The 26,620-nt window shown below is 35.4% G+C and overlaps 2 protein-coding genes across 3 annotated transcripts; one reads left to right on the top strand and one right to left on the bottom strand.

Moving 5' to 3' along the window:
* The first annotated feature begins 1,505 nt into the window (after positions 1 to 1,505).
* On the top strand, positions 1,506 to 18,776 carry LOC117102709 (hamartin-like). Its single transcript, XM_033243114.1, has 18 exons — positions 1,506 to 1,653; positions 2,673 to 2,776; positions 3,267 to 3,419; positions 3,804 to 3,948; positions 4,620 to 4,768; positions 5,284 to 5,357; positions 6,458 to 6,651; positions 6,818 to 7,552; positions 8,418 to 9,393; positions 9,493 to 9,539; positions 10,527 to 10,660; positions 11,510 to 11,673; positions 11,918 to 12,014; positions 12,568 to 12,663; positions 13,267 to 13,408; positions 14,681 to 14,769; positions 16,731 to 16,799; positions 16,905 to 18,776. The coding sequence occupies exons 1-18, from the start codon at positions 1,539 to 1,541 to the stop codon at positions 17,628 to 17,630; spliced, it is 4,209 nt and encodes a 1,402-aa protein (XP_033099005.1). The 5' UTR covers positions 1,506 to 1,538; the 3' UTR covers positions 17,631 to 18,776.
* On the bottom strand, positions 18,256 to 24,958 carry LOC117102710. Of its 2 annotated transcripts, XM_033243117.1 has the most exons (5): positions 24,618 to 24,958; positions 23,431 to 24,201; positions 21,674 to 21,785; positions 20,649 to 21,029; positions 18,256 to 19,613 (listed from the first exon to the last, which is right to left on the bottom strand). In XM_033243117.1, exons 2-5 carry the CDS (start codon positions 24,168 to 24,170, stop codon positions 19,557 to 19,559), a joined length of 1,290 nt encoding a protein of 429 aa, XP_033099008.1. In that variant the 5' UTR covers positions 24,171 to 24,201; positions 24,618 to 24,958; the 3' UTR covers positions 18,256 to 19,556. The 2 variants fall into 2 exon arrangements, with proteins under 2 accessions (XP_033099008.1, XP_033099007.1); XM_033243116.1 differs by having other exon boundaries at positions 23,431 to 24,958.
* Positions 24,959 to 26,620: the final 1,662 nt, after the last annotated feature.

Genomic DNA, 26,620 nt, shown 5'->3' with positions numbered 1-26,620 from the left:
TCCCTATTCCAAAATCTAATCCGCCCACTTGGGATAAGCTATGCCTAGTTTCTTTGACAGATCACTTTGCTAAAATAGCAGAATCTTTTGTCATTGACTGGCTTATGCAGGATATTGGACCAAGAATTGATGACAACCAATTTGGTAATCGTAAAGGACGTTCAACTCTACACATTGTTGAATTGCTGAACAACATCTATGAACATGCAGAAAATCCCAAAAGACTTTCTAGGATTGTAAAAACTCGCTTTAGCAAAACTTTCGACCGTGTTGATCATAATATTGTAATTCCAAAATTAATTAATTTGGGTGCTAGACTATCAATCTTGCCATGGATTAGTTATTTTGTCTCACAGCGTTTTCAATGTGTGAGGTATCAGAATACTTTGTCTTCCTGGCTGCAACTCCAAGGAGGTGTGCCGCAGGGTACTCTGTTTGGTCCTGCCACCTTCTTAGCCCAAGTCAATGTTGCTGCATTACTGTATGGAACTAATAAATTGGGACTTAAATGTGTAGATAATCTTATCATAATTGAAAATACTTACACCGTCCAACCTAATCTCAACGCTACAATAAGATTTGGACTCTCTTGAGTAGTGGGTGAATAACAATAATATGAAACTTAATCATGATACTGTAAATGTATGTATATGGATCTCACATTTGCCAAATCTTACGGTTCATGCAGCTGATACATTAAAACTATTAGATAAGCAACTTAAACCTACCGTACTATCGCTGTTAACATCTTGGGTATTAAGGATTTCAAACGATTTGAAATGGCAACCACATGTTGACCAGATAATCAAACGAGTCAGTGGACGTCTATTTATGTTAACCATTCTTAAACGATTTAGCCTGGCTATTGAAGATTTGATTACTATTTTATAGGCTTCATTCATCCCCTTGCTGAGTATGTGGTTCCTGCTTGGCATCGAAGCCTAACTGAACAGCAACATATTCTTTTCTTTAATATTAAGCTTTTTATTGGATGCACAAGATAGAATACTATTAATATATATTTCCAACATCAGGGTACTTAGACGTCCAGCCATCTTTTGCACGGCCAACAATTATTTAGGACAACTTTGTCTAGTCAGCTCGGCCGAACCTAGTTGGGCCTGGTCTACTGTTAGCAAATTCTTTATATTCTTCGAATTGATGTGGCGAGTCACGCAGTAGACCAAGCCCAAGCAATAGGCCTACCGTAGGTCCCTAGAAGGGCTCTCGAAATTCTTCATATTTTTATTCTGAATGGAAATATAATCTCATGAATCTATGAATCAGTCAAAATGTATATGTTGTTATATAAAAATCTAAATTCATTACATTTTAGACAATTTAATAACACCACTTTCGATCCCGCTCAATGCATACAATACAACTTTGGGGAATGTTTATGTTTTTGTACCCACTCTATGAAATTGTGATGACATCGTCTTTGGTGACTAATTCGGTCTACTGATTGATGGTGTTTTTTTTTGTGTGTGTGTGTTTTTAGAAACTGAGAATATGCTAGAAAGAAAGTGAAAAACAACATGGCACAGTATCATTCAAGCTCTGAACAGGCTGATTACTTTCATCTGTTGGAATCCGAGAGCATTCTTGTTGTCAAAGACATCAAAGAAGAGATACAGAATGTCCTCAATTCTGGTAAGAGGGCCAATTGATGCATAGCATAACAGTGGCTTAAGACCTCACCTGACAGGTCAAGGCCCTCCGTCGGACAGAGCTCGTCGGGCAGGCAGACCATAAAATGTATAAAATGGCCCACACCAAGCCAACGCTTGTCTGTCACAGTCTGATTGTGCCATTTCCAACCATCCAGAGGTTCTTATTCTTAAAAATATCTCATTTGGGAGGGGGAACCCCTCTCAAACCTTTCTTCCAGTTCGGGCCTACATGTACGAGCTAAAGTCCCTCTGTCGGACAGCTTCTGAAAGATAAGTAATTTAATATTGAAAGTTGTATAGATCAAGATGGACAGGACAATAAGTTTTTGAATGTTGTTTAACTTGCTGTTTACAGTGTTAAGCTTGGTTTCCATAGAATTGGTCACGCTATCGGCGACAGTCCCTGACAGTTGTTTGGAAGGTCGAACCTGGTTCAACTTTACCGATAGCGTTGCAGATGAATAAGGATGCATTGCTAGCTGCCCTGACCAATCAGGAAGCACCCCAATTCATTTGCAACGCAATTGGCACGTTGAACCAGGGTGAGCGATGCTATGGAAACCAAGCTTTAGCTGAAAAGAAGTGTCATCAACAAAATCAAGTTATGAAAACCTCGAGTTACACAGCCAACTTAAAAAAAACCTGGTAGCAATGAATAGTAAAGTATAGCATGAATATAGATTTTTTGTTTGAAGGTTTGCATGGCGAAGTAATAATATATTAATGTTTTTGGTACACCACATAGATAGTTCTAAAAAGAACTGCTGTTGTTGTTTGAGAATATCTCAATGTTTCGATTGAGTTGCTTCAATCGTCTTCAGGAAAATAATATAATACCACAGATATTATTCTTCTGAAGACGCAACTCAATCAAAACGTCGAGATATTCTCAACCAACAGCAACAGTTCTTCAGAACTACTACGTGGTGTACCGCAAGCATTAATATATATTATAGACTTTTTAAAAGCTAGAATAAAATGCATTATTATTGTTTTTAGGGTCGGAGCCAAAGTTTGTTAATTCCCTTCTGGACTACTTCATCCGGACCAATTCAAGGGAAGCTTTAGATCTGATCTCAGGAGTTCGAGAGCCACATGATAAGGTACAGATGTCGCCTGATATAATGCCATGTTAATGTCACATGTTCAGGTACTAATGTTGCTTAAGTAATGTATAAAATATGGTCACTTTGAACTGTGTGGGTGGCATCACAATTTTGTTCAAGACTATTGAATTATCTGGTGTTGATAAAGACAAGTGATTAAATACTAATATTTTCAACTAACCTAAACTTAGTACAATGTTCTTTGCATCAGGAAATTTCATAGGCGTGATGTGCTATCTGTCCTATCATACTTGAATACTCAGTACTTTACCAAAAGTGATTCAGATGAGACTCAAACCCACAACCTCCAGAAAACTAGCGTGGTGTCAAAACCACTAGACCACCAAGCTTGTGCTTAGTATTGAATCCGGTCCTGAAGTAGCAGTGGGTATTGCAGCAGCGTCAGGAAATTTCATAGGAGTGATGTTTTACCCTACTAGACGTGTACCTGAATACTCTGTAATAAATTGTATTTTTTCGTTTTCAGCATTTGTTGGATCGTTTGAATGAGTATCTAAAACAGCCATCAACAGTGCTTCAAAGTTTGACTGTGCTAGGGTGCCTTATACAACGCCAACCCTCCTGGCTACACAAGATTTTCAAGGCTCCGGTTTTCCAATCAGTAATTAAGCTACTTAAGGTAAAGAAGAATGATCATATTTTGAATGCTATAAATATGTGAAGTTATGGGAGTCTGCCAGAAACTGAGATGGTCTCATGCACTCAAACGTGTTTGCAAAATAATGTTTCCCGGAAACTAATGTATCTAATCATGATATTTACGTTTTTGCTACTGCATTGTAAATTGTCTCTATGAAGTCAACTGCCAATGGGTGTCATCACATACATTAAATACAATTAGATGTGTTATTGATAAATAAATTAGGGAAGTAAAGGAGAAAAAAAAAATCATATTTTTTATTATTCATTGTATGGAATTTTATAGTTGCTTTAGATACTTCATCATAATATCAATGTCATGTTATCAAGATTAAATGAGTATTATCATCATAATCATTGTTAGGTTGACACCAGTGTACCTGTGTTAATGTCCGGTGTTTTGAGCATCACAACACTACTACCTATCTACCCATCATTGGTCAGTCCATACCTCAACGACATTTTCCAGATTTTCTCTCGATTAGCAGCTTGGAATATTCGAAAACCAGGTAAGTAGTCTGTTTTTCCACATACGGTTTCTATTAGGTAGGTTTGGTTTTTGAGGTTTTTGCACCATATTTGTAAAAGATGCTTCTACGCTATATGTTCATTCTTAGACCCGTTGGTCTAGGATATTAATTTGTATTTTAGGCCTCAAGTTAAGCTAAAGGTTAGCGCTGATAATTATGATTAATATTCGTATAATTGTAGTTGAAAGTTTGAAGTATGATCTCTTTGAGTCAGGGAGGCTCGCAAATCAGAGTCGTATTGATTAAATAAAAGAGAATAATAAACTTCAAAAACATTGTTGCAGCAGAGTTTAACAAAGTCATTTTGTCACCAGCCAGACAATTCTGTTTGATAAAAAGCTAACAAAAAATAAACAAAAAGTAAAGATGAAATCTAGCCTCAAGCTTAATCATAGTATTTTGCTTTAGCAAATGTACTTGGTCACATAGATACGTGATGGAGTTACACATGCTACTGTTTTTACTTACACCGTAACACAAATCAAAAGAAATACAGTTTGGTGTGTTAAATTATTTCAAGTCTAGGAAATTATGCATAAATTTTGTCATTTTTCGATGTATCACAGTACTAGTTACTGTAGCTTAAAATTGTTAAAATGCCATTTTTTTGCATCCGCCACAACTGACTAGTATTCTTTCTACTTCTGTAGGGAATGTTCCAGAGATATACATGCTGCATTTGAATGTTGCTGTATATGGCTTATTCCATCGTCTCTATGGCATGTATCCATGCAACTTTGTTGATTTCCTCAAAGTCTCTTACAAGGATAAAACAAAGGAGTTCAATAAGGTGATTCTGGTAAGTAGCCACTATTTTTTATTAAACTTCATAAAATACAGGAGTTTAATTACAAATTATTGCAAGATAAAGTTTTATTCTTAAAACATAAAGCTAGTTAGGCCAAATAAAAAAATGTTTTTGCTGGACTGTATTCTATTAAGTCTGGACTGCCTCCTTTTTTTAACTTTTAACTTATTTGGCCACGATGCATGCAAACACTCTCTAATCATCCTCTATCAATGACAATTCATGTACTGTAGCCTTGCCAAGTCAATATAAATATTGATTACGAGCATTTATGCAATAAATGTTAACTTCTCTTTTCTAAGCATCAGGTACTGTATGTATATTAGTGGAAAGTGTCTAATAACAAAGTGCACAATTATTTTGAACTGTAGGCCCTATGTTAACTTAGTTTTGTCAGTGGTGTTTTTGGAAATACTATTTATTGATAGCTGGGATAAAATATATTTCCAATTGATTAAGATTGAAAATTTTATTAATAAAGTTTTGTGTTTTTATTTTGTATGTAGCCATTGCTTCAAAGGATGCGCATTCACCCAAGGTTGATCACAGATACATACAGCAAAGAAATAGATGCATCAAGGTGAACCAACTTTACATCTTGATATTATTTTAAATATTGTAATATGATGATAGTATTAATGATTTCAATATGATGATTTTTTTTTATAATGATGATATTAACCTATTATTAGAATGATATTGAATATTAACAATTAAATGATAAAATAAATAATGATTACTTTCAAAATGTTAAGCACATAGAATTTTAGGTATGCGCTATATAAATATACAATAATAATAATAATAATAATAATAATAATATAATAATATAGTAGTGATGGTGATACTTAGTATTTGAAGAAATATTTATTATGATGGTAATGAGGATGAGTGTTGATTACGACTATGTATTAAATTTTGATATTGTGGTAGTTTTGATCTGGAAATATTCATAATGAAATTACTCTTACAGTCGTGAGATCAGAAATGCCTTGCTGTTAATATTTTTTAGAGAGCTACTGTATTTTACAGGACTCACTTTCAAGTACAGTACTGCAGTATATGTTAACAACACATTGATAATTGACAGGGTTTAGCGACCGCCCTAATATATCCAGCAATAAATTTTGCAAAACCAAGTTTCTAAGCTTGCCATAGCATGGTGAATAAAATGTGTAATCGCATTAGTCTGCTAAAGAACAATATAAAAGAAATGACAGGCGGCACTTTTAAGACAAGTTAATCTTAAATGTGCTGCTGTCATTTCTTTTATATTGTTCCGTAGCATGGTGATATTTATATCTCCTTGCATCCCTAGGAATGCTGAGACACTTTCATATCTACCTTTTTACAAATGTTCTCCTGATTGTAATTGCCCCCATGTCAAAAATACTGTGAATTGATGTGCAGGAAAAATTGGCAGCCTGTGGCAGTTGTCAGTATCGTGTAGCAATGGTCAATAATTAAGAGGTGATATTGCCTGCTTGGGTTAGGAAAAGTTTAAAGCTGAAAAGATAATGAACAGGATTGACTATAATATAAATGATATGATAATAATGATTAAAATTGTATTTTTGATAATTTACTGTAACAATGATGGATGTAGCATGGGGTATATGAATTGATAGTGGCATTGAATTATATTAATTGACCTCTACATTGACATTGTAATATTTTAAGATGGAGGAAGATGGAAGCTCATGATGTGTTGATGGAATGTGCTAAGGTCTCACTTGACTACTCATCAGAGCTTAGAGGTAGTGAATCCCTCATAAGTGTCTCATCAGTGAGTGAGAATCCCAATATGTCATCTCGCCTTAAGCAGTACCTTGAGAAGAGTCAACGTCCCACCTCTTCTCCCATCATTTCTGCAGGTAAATATGATTACCAATATTTAAAACTCATAGAGGATAATGAAAATATTACAAGTCAAGATGTCATAACAAAGCCTTCTGGTAATAAATGAAAATATAAATTTCAAATATATAGTTAGAATTTCACTTTCATTAATAACAAATTCCTTTTGGATTTTTTTTTCAGTGCCCACAATAGAGAACACAGATGATCTCCCAGACTTGGACATTTTTATTCAGTCAGGAGCTGAAGAGATTAGCAGGGACCCACAGACTGAGAATCCAGATCAGTCATGGTTTAGTCCATCTCAATTGTGCCCTCTTTCAACACCTCCGTTATCAAGACCTGCATCTCCTAGCACAAGTCATGCAGATATCAGTATGGTCAGATCCTCTTGTGTGGGGAGCATGGTAACACCTGCTGCAAATACTCCAACACCGCAAGTTACACCAGGTGGCTCTCCACGTCCCTTTATTGCAGATGACCTTCGTAGTAGATTGGCACACATCTCAAGTGGAAAAGGATCTTGGAAAACAAAGGCACCATTTCAGAAACAAATGTCAATAACATCATTAAACTCATCAGGAGCTAATTCAACTAAATTCAGTGAAGGCAGCAAGTCTGTCCCTTCCACACCATACAAAAAGACAGATCCATTTGAGTTTCCACCAGTTAACAACAGCACACCTGCTAGAAGGCTTAAAATAGCAGAGAAAGAAGTGATTCAAAAAGGTAATGACTGCCAACAACTTGAGAACCCCTCACAAAAGGATGAATCTTTTGAAGAGATCAAACTTTCGGAACCGCAGACAAGCATTAAGTTACTTGTGGAGAGTCAACCATCAGCTGAACCAGTATCCATTAACACGTTACAAGTAGTCATCAAACAACTGTCACCAGATGATGGCACCAGCTTAGATGGTAAAGTATTTTAAAACATGTTTTTCTAATAGTCATATGGGTTTTCAGATTTTGATCATCAATATGAATATTCTTATTAGCGCTTTTCAAAACTCAGGTACAAGCACTAATACAAAAGGAATGCTAAGTAGTATCCGTGTCATAAACAAATGAAATGCATACATAAACATACACCTTCTGTATCTTGAAATAAATTCATTTGGATCCAAATATAATTTGTATGAAATTTTTCATTCATGTTGATCCAGCAAAAAACAATAGTACTCACACCGAGGTGACGTCAGACCAGACTGGCGATAACATCACCAGTCTACTTGAGAAAGCGAACGGATCGTTCGTGAAATGTAGTGTGAGTACTATTGTTTTTTGCTGGATCAACACAAATGAATAATTTCATACAAAATACACCTTCTGTAGGTAGAGGTAAAGGGAAGAGAATAACCCATAACAGCAGCATCATTATGCTGAATTGTGTTTGGGCATGTCCGTGACTACTGTAGGAACCGTGTATAAGTGCTTAGTAGCTTCAAAATAAATTATCTGTAAAAATGTTTCTTAATCAACAAAAGTGCTACTTGCCTTATCTTTACAAATACTCCACTAAACTACTGTAGGAGCCGTATATAGGTGCTTAGTAGCTTCAAAATAAATTGTTATCAGTAAAAATGTTTTTTAATCAACAAAAGTGCTACTTGCCTTATTTTTACAAATACTCCAAATTTGTTTAAATTTTACATAACTACATTTTACCAATAATATTTTATCTTTTTTTTTTTTTATAATATCTTATGAAAAAATAGAGTTAGGAAACACTTCTATAATATGTTCTTGATACTGATGTTTAGATTGTTGCTTTTTTTCGCAGATGATGGCATCAACAAAGAATTGTCTTTAATTGTGAACAGTGAAGACGAAAGTCCTCAGGTTGAATGTATGTCATCCGCATCTTTTCCAATGGCATTCTCTTTTGATAGGTTAGAACGTACTGCTAGGATGCATTTTAGCAGCGAAAGTGAGGCAACAGTTTTTCCATTTCAAAGCCATCACAGTAGAACACGTAACGAAACTTATCCACCATTGTGGAGATGTGGTGATTCTGGAATGCCCATTTTAGAGATGAAAACCTCTATTAGTGACAATGATAACAAGAATGGTAAATGGAAAAACTTTAGTGCAATTAAATACTCTGATGATATTGAAACAGACGGCATCCAAAATGTAATTGATAATCAAAGAGCTGATTTTGAAAGAACTGATAGTAATGAAGGTAATAATGACATTCAAACAAAAGATGTCATCAACAGTGTTGATGGATCCAGAAGAGTTGATGCTAGTAGAGATCCAGATGATCTAGAGACCGACTCTAAAGAAAGCAAACTTGATAGTGAATACACTGCTAAATCTTTCGATGTTAAACAAATTCTAGAAGGGAATAAACCGTCGGTTCCAGTGTCACAACGTTTCACTCCTATCAAAGACCGCTCTGTTGACAGCTTAGAATCACCAGCAAATACACGAAGTGCTCGGAGCTCAACCTCTGACTACCCAAGTGTGTCTGGTTACCACAGTGGCACTACCACTGCTGATTTGAGGTCTCCAAATAATAATCCCTACCTACATCTATTTCCCAACATGGTCAGTCCGATGGTAAACCAGTACCAGAAGCAGAGCTCCTCTGTAAACTCAACTCCAGCAAGTGACTTCCAAAGAAGTATGGATGGCTTCCAAACACCCAATGACATGTCTGGTAGGATATCTTGGCAGTCACCACTGTCACCACCAGAACTACTGGATCTTTATATTGAACTTGGTGATAATGTCCATTCAAAGGAACTAAGTCGGTAAGTTGGCTATACAATATACTGAGCTGAGTTTAAAATTCCATACAAGAAGAATATCCTAACCTAATAATCTAACCTAAATTTTGTTTTGTTCTTCAGAATTCCTCTAACAAGTCGGAACAACATCAGATGGACTCATTTTGGAGGTAGCATTGCATATTCGTATTTGGATTCTTGATGGTAGTTAAACAAGTTGAATTTTACATAAACTAAACAATTGTACATTAAAGTACAATGGTTAGGTCTAGAAAAATGATTGGCATTTGGTATGATATATATTTTGATTGACATGATGATTGATGCTTTTATTTTAATTAACATGCTTAAAGATTAATATACTGTTTAATGATTGACATACAGTATAAAATGTTATTGATGTACTGTGAAACTCTTTTTAAGGCAACATTGACCCTCAGCCTTAACACACTCTTTTTTTTCTGGTATTCGCACAGTAAACCATAAAACTAATTGTGATAAAGGTCATTATTTTTGGTTTGGTTTACAGGAAGGGTCACTAATATAGAGTACTGTGTCAGCATTATCAATCATTCATTAGTCATTAGAAAATAAACACCCTATTGTGCTTCCTGTGTTGACTATTTGCACAAATAACTGCATTTTTAATTACTGTATTCTAAAAATACATATGGTAAGCATTCTCAATTTTGAATAGACCCATGCATTGGTACAAATTAAAAAAAAATTATTCTTAAACAAGATCACCATCTTCAACCATTATCAGTTCAAAAGTAGCATCAACTACTAAATTGTTATCAAATGTGTATAATTCAAATAGTAATTCCATTGAGAAGCTTTGATATTTTTTTTTGTTATGATAATGATGATCATCATCATCTGATTAATTGACATGCCATATATTACTTTCTGTATTTTGATTGGTGTGTAATATTGACATACAGTACCATATGACTGGTGTCATTTGATTGATGACTGTAATTATGATAGGAACTTTATGATTGACATACTGTGTTGCAACTACAATATCATTACATGTTGTGTTAGATGAATTACATTGTAATTAATGTATTAATGACTATGATGATAGTATTTAATTTGAAAATTATTGTGATTGGCATATTATGATTTACATATTTTTGGCTTACATCACTCAGGACATCCACCTGCTGATGAGATTGAACTACTAAAGGGTCAAGTGTTCTTACTACACACACAGTTACAATTTGAAAGAAACCAACGTGAGCAGCATGAGCAGAGAAACAGACGCCTACTGAGAAAAACACACAAAGTAAGATGTATCTGTGTTTAAAAAACATTTTAACATCAATTATTCTTAAAGCATTCGGTAGTTCTAGACAAAAGTCCCAACTAATACCAGTTATTATTTTTTAGTCGAGCTAAAAATGGGTGTCATGCTAACCAGTGACAAAAGAGAACTAAAAAGCATCATATCAATTGCTTATTTCTGCATCCTCTAATAATATATTAGTGGTTTATTTATAAAACACAAAAACTTCTTAAGCATTAGTAATAATTAAACTCGGCCTTCTCTTTTTTTACGCTGGAACTTCATGTGTCCCCTAATGGAAGGAAGGAGCTTTGAATAAATTATGAATCATCACATCAGAAATTCACTCTGCATCTGAAGCGTTTGGTCTAGGTGGGCTTGGTAATGTGTGGTTCTAGTAAAAAAATGTTGATTAAATATTTACATCTTATTCATAGAACAAAAGTTTATGTTAAGAGTATGGAAAATTAAGCGATTATGCTGTAAATAACAAGAATCTTAAACAAATCAGTAAACTCTAACATTCCATTGGCACTTGACACAGCAAATATATTTCTCATACTGCACTAAACATTGTGAAAGCTGTTGGCGCCAACAATTGTGGCTTGGGCTGTCAACCATGAGGTTGGTGTGGTTCAAAACCTTCACTGAGTAGGCAAGACATGTTATCTTTTTCTCTGTACCCAGGCATATTAGTGCCAAATGCCAAAGACAGATTGACACTTCAGCCAGTGATTTCACAGCTTAGGTTTCGGCCTAACAACTTTACTTTTTACACAACATTTCCTTATGTTAGCTGAGTTTATAACAATTCACTACGCAGTATTTAGTAATTGTTTTTGGTCACAGGCCAAAGCATTTGAGGAGCAAAACAGTGCATTGCAGATGCAGCTGAAACAGTGTCAACGTGAGAAGCAGGAGTTGGTATGTGGCTGCACACAAATAAGGAAGGAGAGAGATGAACTGAGTGCTATGTGTGAAGCGATGAGAAAAGACTTGGGCTTAGAAAGAGGGTGAGTTGACCTACACGCTTAAAAATCAAGATGTATTTTAATAGTTTACACAATAGTTTTAATATGTTTAACAGCATGTGATAATGAGATAACAGAAAAAGTAAGACTGACAACAGTTTTACAAATTTACAATAGCTAAAAGTATGTTATATTTATTCTAATTTCAACATTCTAAGCGTGTCATCCTGTTTTAGCTAATCATATTCAATATCATGTTTACTTTATTTGCTTGAAATTCTTTCAGGAAAAACACTCTGATGATTAGAGAGTTGCAAGAAGCGAAAGAAGAACTTCAAAAACTACTTGTCGAACACAAACAGGAAGTTGAGAAAATGAAAAAGGTTTGGCTAATTTTTTTTGTGTGTGTTGTGTTTTATACAGTATTTTGTGAATATGTAACTGGATAACAGACTACTGGCATTGGTTCATCCCTAAGCAGTAATAGAACTGTCCGTTCCATGAGCTGTTATATATTGAATGTTTATGGGTTTTTACAAAACAGTATCTTTCAACATAACACTGTATTAATTGTTACTAGATTTATTATGTGTTTCTAAAACAGGACTTAAGGTATTGACATAATTAGAACTGATGTTGAAATTAGAAAGTAAAAAAAAAATTACTTGACGCAACTGAGACTGAGGGTGTGTATAGTTCGAAGATTAAAAATAAATAGATAAAAAACAATGGCTTTCTGCTCGGATGGGATAAGACAATTATATAATTACTGTATTTTTTTTAATAAACTTGACATTGTATTAAATGCTAATTTATTTCATATTATCAACATTGTAGGTTTGAAGCTAAATGGCGAATATAAATTGAAAATAGATCAAATTAAAGGTGAATGTTCTTTACCTATTTTCCTTTCATTATTTTTCATGTATTTTATAGGATTGGAAGGTTGCTGAAAATCGTGTTTGTGTTTTAGAAACTGAAAAGGAGAATTTGATGGTGGAATTAGCTGTTAAGAAACATTTAGAGAGTGAGGTAATGACAATTTTATGTTGTTTTTTAGCCAATAGATGCAGTTTTATATAATATACAGAAATAATCAGGCAACTTTTTTGTATGACACAAAATTAACTTTGCTGGTTTTAAAATAAAAAGGATAGGGCTAGCAAATACTTCCAAGAGCATAGTTTGGGTCAGAGGAAGTAGCCCAGATCTTTGGGATTCTTTCAACTTAACATTGATTTTATGTATGTTTTAATAATGATTTTTTATGCTTCAAGATAGCAAACCTTTTTCATTGATGGGTGTGTACACATCATCATAAAAACAATTACAAAACCTTTATTTTGTTATGATGGTGGGAAGTGTACACACCCATTGTATCCTTCTGGATACTGGTCTGTCGATTGGTTCACAGCTAATAACTTTTGGTTCCTGTTGAATATAGATGCGTTGCAAAGCTCACTGAATCACACGTAAAGTACCTATATTTTTTCTTTTTCATATGTACTTATTCCTAAATTTTCATTTTGTCTGTTTGACGAAATGTTTTGAGCCTCCCTTCCGAAGGCTGGCCTAGCTCTCCCTCACAAGTGTGTGGACCATTATGGATTGTGTTTTATTTATTTTATGTTGCAGGTAAATTTTTTGAATCGTCAGTTGTTATTGATGGGTGAGGTAAACATGAAAGATCTGCACAGGATGGAGGATCAGCAATTGGCGCAGAAGGGCAAGGAAGAACTGCAGATGTTCAAGAAAGCATCCAAGAGGGAGCTACATCGTAAGTATAGTACAATAAATTGCATCTTAAATAATCATTGTACATGTTGCAGTATAATGACTATCTGTTTCATTCTTCCACCTTATGCTGTTACCATTCACTCTATTCTATCTTGACTACTTTTCTCACGGTAATGCTCTTGCAACTTCTGATCACTTGTCATTGATTACATAACAATTGTTTGAAAGCAAAATGATCTAATGTAACTCACATTTTTGTCAATTTTGAGGTAATGTTGTGAGTATATTAAACACTCCATGGGGGCAGGATCCACATGGGCAAATCTAATGCTCAGGTTGTCTGAGGGTTTTGAAACAGATACACTATAACATTTCTATAAAGACTAATGAAGTGAATAGGTGCAAGTTAAAACTTGCTTTAAATCATCTGGTGCTGCAATTACTTTAGGCCTACTTTTTAAGTTTGTATCTCTCATCCTCATCTTCACAGTGGTGAACAGTCTGAAATCTGGATCTGCAGCTGTCTCACACTTTGTAGTACATTTTTTGTATGTTGGAGAGAGTAGTGTAGATTTAAAATATTTTTCCAGAGCGAACAAACAAGTAAAAGTAAACTAACACATTCTGATGGGATAGTACAATACATACTCCAAGTATCGAAGTGCACGCCATTGTGTTGGGAATTATGTCATCATCAGAAATCATTCTGGGGCGAATTGCTATAAAAAGGTCTTAACTGGTAGTCTTAACTCCTCAAATAAAGCCAGCTTTATCACTTAGACAGTCTTACTAAAGTCATTTCCTCTAAGACCATTGCTATAAAACAGTCTTCCCTAAGACCGCTTTGAGTATTGAAAACGCAAACCAGCACTCCCTGGTAACGTAAGATTAAGGGCGACATAATGCGTGCTCGACGCACGCAAATGTATCGAAATGGATGTAAATAAACGTAGACCTATTTTCACAGACACTGAGAAGCATGCGAAATACTCGTCATTCGATTCTCCGACTTTGGCGATCTAGGCCTAGGTCTTCCCATTGCACTGTTGAATTAATTAGCAGAACGCCTTGATGAAAATGATTTAAGACCGTTTTAAGCGCCCTCCGAGTAGGCTTTAAAATTTAAGACGGCTAACTGGTTAGACTGCGGTATTGCAATAGTCTGTAATCATAGACCAGTATTGATGTCACGATTATAGCCGGCTAACCGTTAAGACCGTCTAAAGACCGCTTATAGTAATCCGCCCCTGATGGCTAACTCTTATTGGATGCTGTGATAAATTGCTCATTATTGTATTTTGTTCTTAATCAGACTTGATGGATGTGTGCAAGCAAAAGAGTATACAATTAGAGGCTGCCAGGGCCAAGATAGTGGAATTAGAGCAGGCTAAAGAACAAAAGGTAAAGCCTACTACCGTTTTAATTAATTCAGAGATTAATGCTACATTATTGGTGATCCGCTTCACCAGCGGATCACCTCTTGTTATTGTCAGAGGTCATCATCATCATCTTTTTATTTTTCTTCCTTTCTCTGTTCGCACGATATCTCGAAATTGCCATGAGCTATGAACATTTCCGCTTCAACGAACATTTGGCTTGGCCTGGAATAGTCACAGTAAGCTTTTCAACGTGCTCAGTCATGCGTGACATCATCTACGCGCAATTTTGCATTATTTTTACATTATCGACCATATCATCCTAATCAATTGTCATTTCTCAATCATATTCAGTGGGCATAAACTTCAGGTCAAGTTGATATGTCATGTACCGAAATATTTTGTGTGCGCGTTCACACGCACGCATGTGTCAAAATTTTAAAATGCTCAAAATCACTTTTTGACTACATTAGAGCACGTTTCAGGCCATTTTGAGCATTTCAAAATTTGTTGAGATTTTCCACTACACGCGCGCATTTTGACGCCCGCAGCTCGTACGAAAGCTAGAAATTACGTTTTTTTACATTTTTTTGGTTCCTGACATTGTGTTCACAAATTTACATTCTTTTTGGTCATCTTAGGGCCAACAACAATGCAGTATGTGCGCATCAAACAGGAATCCTTGCGCACGTTTGTGCCGACATACAGTGAAAGTATGCTAAAATCAGGACTATTTTTAACCAGTTATATCTCCTTAGGATGAAAGGTGACACGCCCCCATTTTTATTACATATTCTGAAAGCACATGAGCTGTAGATATGATTTTATAGATCATATTGGCCGATCGGACATTGTGACGTCATCATAATCCCATCTGAATTTCTAAAAAACTGAATTTTTATATATGATAAATATTATGAATGATAATATCCCTCACTAACAGGCGTTTGTCAATGAGAGTTGATACTTATATCTCATATGAGGAGTCAACATTCTGCGACATTACCATGTGCATGTGCGTCATGACTTGCGCGTACGCATAAATAAATCTTTTAAAATGCTCCAAATTACTCTTTTTTAAAAAACTGAATTAGCGTATACTTTAGGCCATTTTCAGCATTTAAAAATTGTTCAATCCGCACCGCACGCACTTAATGAGGGTCAAAGTGCGGCGGATCACCAAATTCGTCCTCAGTGACGAGTTCAAATCTAGTTTTGCTGTTTGTTTTTATTAAAGTAAGAGTAAGCTTCGGTTGTATAGACACCTGTATTAATTTACACTACCGTAAAACCTCAAATTGAAGCTCTGGGCTCTTTTGTTTTGTTTTGTTTTTTTTTTGCGAACTTTGGATGGGCTTCTTTTTGAGATGGCTTTTTTTCGAGGCTACTTTTGCAGAGTAAAGAGGGAGGATTCTTTTCAAAATGAATGGTGTAAATTTTGGGAATTTGTACTATAAAACAATAAATAAGGTCACTGTAACATCAATCTGTATCATGGAGTATATTAACTGGCATTAAATCACCTAAACTACTGTGTAACCAAGCTTGATTTTAATTTATTTTGTTTTTTGAAATTCATGTACAGTGTATGTACTGTATTATTTCAAAAAGAAGCCTATGCTATTTTTAGATGGGCTTCTTTTCGAGGCTAATTTTGTGAACTAAAAAGGAGGCTTCAATTCGAGATGGGCTTCTTCTCATTTCCATTGGGCTTCAATTCGGGGATTTACGGTATCTTAACACTTTGTTTTACTAATTTTTTCATACTTTTGCTAACGTTGTTAAGAGATCAAGCAAGTCTTACTGTTTTGTAACTCAGTTCTACTACTGTTTCGATGATGTTGCTTCTAGGACATTGTGAGATCATGTAATCTTTCACATTCTGATGAATAATTTATAATGTTTATATTAAAATTAGTAATTCAAAAATGTTCATGACAATAAAGTATTACCTTTTGTTTACTTGATATTTCTTTTTTTTTGCAGGAATTGTCCATCATGGAACAGAAGCGTTACTTAGAGAGTGTTAAGAGTTTGTCAAAAGCTAAGATGACGGTAAGGATAGTTTATTAATTAAAAAAGTTATGTATAATTAAAATTGAATTAGTAATAGTATTATATTATTTTCTTGTTTGATGTTTTGAATTTTTATTATTGCAGGCCATGGAGACCAGGGTCAAATCATTTAAGAAAATTATTCAACGACAGGAAGCATGGTTTTTCAGACTCCAGACACAGATTTATGAACTTCAAGGAGATCAAGAGTCTAGTTTCAGCAACAAGGCATCAAAAAGTTTGAGAAGGCAGAGTAGCACATCTCGAACAAGTATCTTAACTAGCCATTCTGGATCCAGTACTCCAGAGGTCATTACACAAGAACGATTAAAACATGTTCCTAACAGCGAGGAAGCAATGGATGATGCCATGTATTCATGGGCAGAGTCACAGAGTACAAGCTCAGAGAGATCAACATCAAGGAAATACTCTTTAAAAGAGGAAACAACTTTAAATATTGACTTTGAAATAAGAAAACCGTCATTGAATGAACTCAGAATGGAAATTCCTTCTCTTAAGGATCCGGTGAAAACAGAGAATCTATCACACAGTGTCATGTCCAGTCCACCAATCAGCTTTAGCGAGACATCCCCATTCAGACGAGTTGAACCTAGAACAAAGTCGCAAAAAAAATTAAACATTCATAAATCTAACAGCCTGCCACGGACATTTAAAGAAACGGCTTCAAAAAAGAAAGCAGACAGCGAGAAATGCAAACCCAGCGCCACAAGTAATCAACAAAATATACAGGAAAGCAGTAATAGCTATGACAACCTAATGCCTGACATCACAAGCGATGGCACAAATGTGGCAAACTCCGGTAGTAGTTAATTTGATAATGGTCTGTCATCAAAATAAGTATTGTTTTCCTTGGTGTATTGGTCAGTGAGTCACTACCAATCTCAACACTTTGATGTATTGTTAGAGTAGCAGGGTTCTCTCTGTTCCTGGTAAGCAGAGAAAGAAGAAATGCTGGCAAATGTTTAAAAAAAAATACAACTGCCAATCAAGATGCCAGTATTTGATAATTGTGAAGCCAATTAATGTATTCAGAGAATGCTTAAACAATTATTTTGTGTTTTTTTAAGTAACTTATAAATCTATTTAATCATAAATACTTCTTTGTTACAACTTTCATTGTACTGCCAATCGAAAATTGATGCTGCTTTTAAGTACATCCTCATCGTTAAGCAATGTTAACTTTGAATTAGATGGAAAGATGGAAACTAAATTTATAGAAAATGAAATAAATTATAATTACAATAATGCTATAAATTATATTGATGTTTGTAGATTTACAATATACCAATTACATATGTTATTGGTGACATAATTTGGATCATGCAGTAATTGAATCATACATAGCAGTTTGGAAGGTTTCCAGAAAATTTGTTTGGCCTTGTAAAGCATCCATGTAGTGAGATGCTAACATGCTCGATATAGAACACAACTGATATTTTTTTTTTTTGGATTGTGTTGATTGATTGATAATGAAATAGTATTGATTTGAGGAAGGTATCATGAGGATGTTATCATTTTAAAAAGATGGTGCTACTAGTAGGAGGTGCAACTGTACATATAGGTGTATGGATATATTGTTTATTATGAGAGAAATGTAGTTGAGATGATGATGATGTTGTGGGAAGTTTATCGAAGAGTTGTCTACATAAATTGATGAAAAAGGTGCAATTAGTGAAGTTTGTTGTATCGGTTAATGGCATTACTATTCTGGCGATTGTGCATTGTTGTAGTGGTGATATTAATAATGTCTGTTAAGATTCACTTATAATACCCTATCAGAACTCCCACAAATCATGTGCATGTTACAGTGCTACATTAATGGTGTGTACAACATGTATGTTATGCTATGCATTGAAGGTTCTAATTTGGGCCTTGCATATGACATTCTTTCCGTATATTAATGGTTTAATCACTCTTTCCTTGTTTAAACAGAATAAAAGGTTGTACAAAATATTATAGCTATATCGTCTTAGTTTAGTTGCATTGTGTCATTTAAAATGTCATTTGAATTTGTATCAACTCGCGCATATAATATTATAACTTTCATATTATCACAGTAATCTTCAGTAGCAATTAGGAGGCAAAAAATTACTGTAGCTAAAATTTCTTATCATCAGCAACAAAATATTAATAATAATATTAATATTTATAATAATTATACACACATCGCCTGTGTAGTTCAACTAAAGAGACAAACATGATACATGCTGCGTCTTTGAATCTTGAAGATGTAGAATGAAATCTTAATTATAACTCTTAGGTGAAATATAATTTATTTTTTATATACGTCCTTTATATGTTTTAATGTCTGTTTATTAAGTGTCCACAGCAAAAATGTAATATATACTGAATTGTAGACGTGACAATATAAACATTCAATTCAGCTCCAAACATAACAAAAATCAAATAACATAAACTTTGCACATTAATTATTATGGAACAATTTCTAATAATATATTTTAGATTATATAATTATTAAATAATATTTAAAAATATATTTAAAATCGAATATATCACACTCTGGTTGGCAATTATCCATGTGTTTTTATTATATGTATTTGAAAAAAGTAATAATTAATTGAAATTATTTTGTATCATGGGCAGTAAAAAATTAAAATATTCTATTATTCTATATTATATATTAAATATTCTAATATTATATATAGATATCGTAGTGCATAATAGATATCACGTGGCATGTAAACTCTGTAATATATTTGGGGCTTGTTCTATTCGTTAACCTTTCACTCCAGTCGACTCAGATCTTATACTTTCATTACAATCAAACCAAACCTGTAAGAGTAAAACAAAGTATATATCAGAGGTCGCTATAACCAAGGCAATTCAACAATTTGTTGAATTTCCTCGCTATAATTAATTACACAGGAAAAGAAAATTAAAAAGACATTAGAAATAATATTTTGTAAATCTCATCTAGTGCTATTAAACGATGCTTAATTGACTTGTATTAGTATGATTATAATACAAAACTAATTGTACAGTACAGGCCTATGTTGTCCCTCAACAACATTGCCGTTTTGTGCAGGTTTAACTTTAGCATTTTAGCAAATGAATGACAATACTTAAGCCTTTCTAGAAGTATGCTGATTATTGTGTTTATGTTTTTACTCGCGGTGTTTGTTCAAGTCAAAAAAGACCTTTACTGTTATTCGAATAAAGGCCACGAGACGTTTATTTTTGAGAAGGGGTTTTGAGGGGCCGTTTATTAGAGGGAAGCTTTCATTTTTTAGTGTAAAATTGATACGTACACTCAATTAAACGTCTGTCAATTTCACTGTAGGCCTAAATGTGGAACTACAACACATAATTATCGTCAAAACATTGTGTAATCATAAAGACCTATTGATCCCAACTAGGTTATATGCCAATTCTACTGGAGTAGAGCATTAATAGAATGTGTTAAGAATGATGTTGCTTCCATTAGATTTGTTTAGTCACATGAGGGGGGTGGGGGGGTTTCTAAAATAAAATAGGGTTTTTTTTATTCGTTTATTCAAAGCGGGGCGTTTATTCCAATACTACGGTTATCTTGTTCAAAATTACGCGTGTGTGTGTACTCATGTTGTCACACTGTATCCACATAAAAATAAAGTCGCAGACACAAGTAAGTAGGCCTGTATGAAAACTAGCAAAGCGTACGCTATTTTCCTTCATTTACAATTGATGTGCGTATTTCTATATTTTCTAATCTAATCATTCTAAATTTAATTTAAAATATAATAATATAGTTATATCTTTAGGTCATTGCATGTTTTGAGTTGTGCTACTCAAAATATAATAAGTACTAAATGCTATTCTAACACATACCCCCTGGCACACAGTTGGTGTTCTCCTACATATCTCATTACTCCCACACGTCGTTGCGTCAACTTTCTTTCCTGTTGCGTTTCCTTTCAGAGACAGCCTATACATTTTGTCACGTCCTTCACGTATCGCTTTAGACGATGGTATCGTTTGTGTAGTGCGCTTTCTGCGCATAAACACCGGAAGCTTGAGACCTATATGGTGAGTTGCTGGAGGTTTTGGTTTTGATAGTAAAGAAGGTAAACCGACATCTGAAATGCTATCTTCATCACCAACAATCCCAGGAGTCATCAATCGTTTGCCGCGGACCCAAACGTTGCCTAAGTTTGGTGACTTGCTTCGAATGGGAATTAAACTATCGTTGATTAAGCCTACGTGGGAATCCTAAAAACAGCAAAGATTTAAAAATTAAAGATCGTCCAAAACTTTGGTAATTAGGCCAGTTTGCCGAAATTCGAATGAGAGATCAACGAATTGTTGAATGGAAGTGCTCACTCTCAAATCCCAACTTGTGCCGACGCAGGACTAGCCGAAACTTAATATGCCAAATTTCGATATGATATGCGGAATGATTGAACGTGTTACAGTTTTGTATTGAAAACTAATTATTTTGTATTTTTGTACTTATGTATGTACTTATAACGTCATTTCTGACAAAAACACTGTAAACGTTGCTGCAGCGTGATACTAACGTTTTCATGACAGATACCTTTTACAACTTTCGCGAACGTAACGGCGTTTTGTTTTCGGGGTTGGATATGGCACATAGTTGGATTCATGACAACAGTTAAATCTGCAATGTGTCATTCGGAATACAGATATTCCTCAGAGTGGAGTCGACAATTTGGCATTCGGCAAACTGGCACTATACCTTGATATTGAAAGGTTTGTACGCTGAGAGCAACAGAGAGTAACTGCGGTTTTCAGTTGCGTTGCGCTCTCACCGTCTCACAGTTTCTAACAGTTGCTCACTGTTGCTTGCAAGGTGCTAAGTAGCGGAGGTGAGTTTGACATGCTTTAATAGTTACCTTATCTTTGACAGCACGTAAATACGTGACGGCGTTGATTAGGCGTGAATAGAGGTCGTATGGATGTGATGGCCTGTGTTTGCATGTATCTCCAGTTAGATAACCAAGCATCCTGAAAATTAAATGAAATAATAATAATAATAATAATAATAATAATAATAATAATAATAATAATAATAATAATAATAATAATAATAATAATGGTGATAATGATGATGATGATGATGATGATGATGATGATGATGATGATGATGCGTTTGAGTTTAGTTTTGCAAATGCTGACAGGTGTTGCTGCACGGATTTCATATGGAAGACTGTTCCAGAGTTTTGGAGCAGCAAAGGAAAAAGGCCTGTCCCCATATGAAGATGTCGATGTGTTAGCACTTACCATTCATGAAATCAACCAATGAAGACTTCTGAGAGAAACAGTGCATGTATGAATGTAGTTACTTCAATTTAGTTACTTCAGAGTGTCTGCGCCCGTCGAAAAGATCGGATTTTGGAAGTTTCTTCGTACTATACGGGAAAACTCCAAAATCAGAGTTTCAAAACTTTTAATCAACCCTCAAATTTCGGAGTTTTTGGGTAAAATAATGTATGCAAAAACTCGGAAATCGGAGGGTTGATTATTTTAAAACTCCGATTCAATGCATTTTTCGCGTATAGTACGCAAAAACTCCGATATCGGAGGGTTGATAAAAAGTTTTGATCTCTCTGGATAGAGAGAGTTTCTTTAATTGATAATAAGTTTAGAGCACAAAACCTCCAAAATTGGAGTATTCGCGCCTCGGCGCGTACCGTATATTTACGCTAAAACTCAGAGGGTTGGCGGCGAGCGCAGACTAGACACTCCGTTTTTGGAGTAACTTCTTAAGCAAAAAACAATTGGTACGGGGCCGATCCAGAGATGTCCGAAAGTGTGGCCGATCGAGACAACAACTGCAGGAGGTCCGCAAAATTTTTGTTTTCTAGACGCCCGAAAATAACCTCTGAGGCGTTTTGGGCAATCAATTATTTCTTTTTCCTTCCTTCTTTTTCTTTTTTTCTTTTTTGTTTTTGACTTTTCAAAAAGGGTGGGGCCTGGGCCAGTCCGGCCTCCCTCTAAATCCGCCCCCTGGGTACTACATGGTTTGGAAATGAGGTGGGTATAAGATTAAACCGTGTAATTTGGTAATGATTGCATATATTTTCATCATATTTTATTAATTTACATGCAATGTTTAATACAAACAAAACAAATCAGTGAAATTAAAAAGAACAAAAAACAACAAAAACAAAAACAAAGTTATACAATGTTGTTAGCCAATTTAAGTAACATAGCGTGATCATGCTTTTACATTGGCAATAATAACTTATAATACAATACAAACCAGTGAAGACAGCAAACGAAAGTAGTGCAATATCAGCCCAGAGCGGGCATCGACTCGACGTGTGTGAAGGAGTGATGTGGCTGTCGTGCACGCTAATGCTTAGAGGTACGCAGTACAGGTCTGCCCGTTCTCGGTTTATCGCCGTTCAAAGGCGAGTCGTAGAAACATTACCCGCTTACTTAGGTTCAGGGTTTTTCCACGGTTCGACAAAAAGCTGATGGTCACAACAAACAAAATGAAAATTATCACAAAATAAGAAGTGGATGCAAAATAAAAATCCCATAGAATAAATCTCCTAAAAGGAGTATAAGTGAAACAATATGAAAGACAAATATGACAAATTGTTTATTTAAAAGAAATAATTATAGCACACTCAGCTATACTTACCCGAGTCTATCATGGAGAATATGAGGTGCATGTTTTGGCGTCTGAGTTGGAAAGTACGGTAACTGTGGGCAAGGAGGAGTTTCTCTCCCTGGGGTGAGATTCAGATTGTTTTTCCTAAGAGCTGCTGTACTTGGCATTTCGTGAATATGTTTGGGTCTGTTCATTTGGGAAGAACATGACTGGGCTTCGATTGCATGTCGCCGAAGCACTTCAACCGTCAGCGGAATTCCTAGCGCTGAAAATTGCTTTTTACCGAGAACACTTTCTAGAGAGGCGAACTCTGACTCGTCAAAGTTGTGTGAAAGGTGATTCCGCAGCTTATCTGAGGATTCTTCAAAAGTTCTACTTTGTGATACGCGTTGATCTATCCTTAAGCCAGCATTATGCGTAGCTGCTCCGGCGTAGTAGACGGTCCGATATCGCCCGCCAATCGCCGCTTGAGTAAGTTTTTCAAGGGGTCCGCAGCATGTGTGATGCCGCCTATATTGCTCAATGTATTTCTTCGTATTGTTATAATGGCGAAAATCGTAATCTATGGTCGACGTCGGCGCATAACCAAGGAGAAGATGCCTTCTTGAAAAATCGAAGGATTTTGGTGTCCGATTTTGCACTGGTTCGTTTGTGTTACGATAATTGATTCTGAAATCCGGGATCCAGCCGCAGATCTCACCGAAAACTGTTGTAAAATTCGAGTTGGGAATGTTTTCTTCTAGTTTTTCATCTGCTGCCCATAGCTCCATTAATAAGTCGAACTCCTTCCTTTCTGATAATCTGCACGGTTGAACCATATTTTATAAAAATTGTGTAAGGCCAATGTCATACAGGCCATAATAAAGATCAATTCAAGTGAACGTAAAATATGCTTGATAAACAGAACATTTTTTGTACAAGCACCTTGCCTATGCCAATTACTTCCCATCCATTTTATCAGCCATCAATAATGTGTTTTAAAAAGCCATTGGTTTGTTTGAATTCTTGGTCATAATCACAACCACAACAATGATATAAATCTTTTTTCTTTTCAACAGACAATGATACAAGTTTTAATCAAATATAAGTATCTAATATTATAAGCTTCAAAAGCATCTTGCCGTAGCCAATCTCGTTTCTCATAAAATTAATTTCCTGTTATTAGACCTGTTATATGCTATTAAACGCAAGCCACCTGCTAAAATAATAATGCTTACCAACGTAGAGTAGGGTGATGCACTTGACTCACTCCAAAATCATAATAGGCTTACACACTTGCATTCGTTGAGCTGATGTATCGAACCTCTTCACCTTTGTTATTCATTCTAAAGCGATTGTGTACTGTTAAACCTTGGCGACGTTAATGAAAGCTCCTTCGCAACCAGTATTCATTTGTCCCTATCGATCTCCGTTATGCCATTCACAGTCCTCTACTGGTCCCACATAAAATCTAGAGATAACAGGCCGTGGGATATCAGCATGACACTACACTGACCATTTAATAAGTGCATTATTGTTTATTTACACGTTTGTATTTGAAACAAGAATTGTCACGGTCTACTTTACAGCTCCAGGGGAACACACTGAGTCATGACCTCCTCACCCACAAGGGAATAACTTGACTCCCTTATATAAGCATTATTTTAATAGTCTCATTTTCTGCCACACAGTGCACTGCATTTTGTATTTCTATTACAAGTTAGACTTTGTGTTTTGACTAAATAAGCAATGCCGTAGCCAGCTATTGGGACATCTGGGACAGTCCCACACAATTTTCTAATGGGTCCACATTTTTAAAAATGGGTCCAAATCAGGCCCGTAGGCAGGATTTTCGATGGGGAGGTGCGTTTTGCAACCAAAGTGGACCTTACGATGGGGTCTAGGGATCCCCGCGAGGGTGGGGCGAATCTTCTGGAAGCCCTGACAAATTAGCATTTTGAGGGCCTTTTTTAATGGATTTCTAAAATCCATAATTTGTAATACGGTATCCTATTTAAATTTTCATTCATTTGAGTATTCTAGCTACCTACACAACATTTATGATTATGGCACCTCAAAATGGCCGGAAATGGTACTCTTAGACAAACGTTAATTATGATTTTTCTTTTTCCTTCTTTTATAATTTTAGGGGGCTTCCCCCTCCTTGAATCCACCACTGTGAAATTGTCAGTTTTCATGTCTGTAGGCCTAGAGATGACATGGATCAATCTGCAATCACTGCCGGAGCTGATTTCCAACAGATTTCGTAGCACATTATTAAAAATCAACGGGTAGAAGAGCAGGCAAAAAAGTGTAATGCATATATACTATAGCATTTCGCGATAATAGGAACGATTTTAGTGAAATAGTAGGTTTTAAAAAGTGAACTTTTTGAAATTTGGTGGTCCAGGGGCAGAGGCCTGGAAGAGGTTTGTGAGAAAAGCGACAAAGCATTGTTTTGAGGGTCTTGCATAATAGATTTCTCAAACACATAATTCATAAATATTTCATTTAAATTTTCATTAATTTGGGTGTTTTTGGGACCTGAAAAGTAATGTTATTATGTCCCGTAAATCCTATAAATAACATTCTTCATTGCAATCACCGGAGACGATCAATTTATAACAAATTTCATACCATGCCACATTATTAAAAATCAACGGTTAGATAAGCTGGCAAATATATAACGCAATGCATGCCACAGCATTTTATGATAATTAAGGAACGATTTTGTGAAATCATAGGTTTTAAAAATTGGACATTTTGGAATTGGGGGGGGGGGGTGCGTCCGCACCCTCTGCACCCAACCTGCTTACGGGCCTGAAAATTATGTAATTTTATGCATAAAATTGGTCTACTTTTTGAAATATGGGTCCAGATTTCTCAATTCTACAATGTGTGAAATTTAAGAAAATGGTCCAGATTTTTCACATTCATTTCAGTATTCATTTGTCCCTATCGATCTCCGTTATGCCATTCACAGCCTTTTACTGGTCCCACATAAAATCTAGAGATAGCAGGGGGATGTCAGCATGACACTACACTGACCATTTATTAAGTGCCTTATTGTTTATTTACACATGTTTGTATTTGAAACAAGATTGTCACGGTTTGCTCTACAGCTCCAGGGGAACACACTGACTCCTGACCTCCTTCTCACCCACTTCTGCCACACAGTGCACTGCATTTTGTATGCCGTAGCCAGCTGGGACACGGTTGGGACAGTCCCACGCAATGTTTC

This window comes from Anneissia japonica, unplaced genomic scaffold (assembly GCF_011630105.1).
Source record: "Anneissia japonica isolate Jap-2015-1 unplaced genomic scaffold, ASM1163010v1 scaffold287628_len271844_cov180, whole genome shotgun sequence".
Taxonomy (NCBI): Eukaryota; Metazoa; Echinodermata; class Crinoidea; order Comatulida; family Comatulidae; genus Anneissia; species Anneissia japonica.
This window is presented reverse-complemented; position numbering and strand designations above follow the sequence as displayed.

What these genes read in the sequence shown, in the direction of transcription:
- LOC117102709 (XM_033243114.1), top strand. Translation starts at nt 1,539, where the DNA reads ATGGCACAGTATCATTCAAGCTCTGAACAGGCTGATTACTTTCATCTG. An exon ending in TTCTCCCATCATTTCTGCAG is followed by an intron (nt 6,652 to 6,817) that starts GTAAATATGATT and finishes TTTTTTTTTCAG; the next exon opens with TGCCCACAATAGAGAACACA. An exon ending in CAGATGGACTCATTTTGGAG is followed by an intron (nt 9,540 to 10,526) that starts GTAGCATTGCAT and finishes TACATCACTCAG; the next exon opens with GACATCCACCTGCTGATGAG.
- LOC117102710 (XM_033243116.1), bottom strand. Translation starts at nt 24,218, where the DNA reads ATGGTTCAACCGTGCAGATTATCAGAAAGGAAGGAGTTCGACTTATTA. An exon ending in ATTCTCCATGATAGACTCGG is followed by an intron (nt 21,786 to 23,430) that starts GTAAGTATAGCT and finishes TTTAATTTTCAG; the next exon opens with GATGCTTGGTTATCTAACTG. An exon ending in TACGTGCTGTCAAAGATAAG is followed by an intron (nt 21,030 to 21,673) that starts GTAACTATTAAA and finishes TGCTGTTTTTAG; the next exon opens with GATTCCCACGTAGGCTTAAT.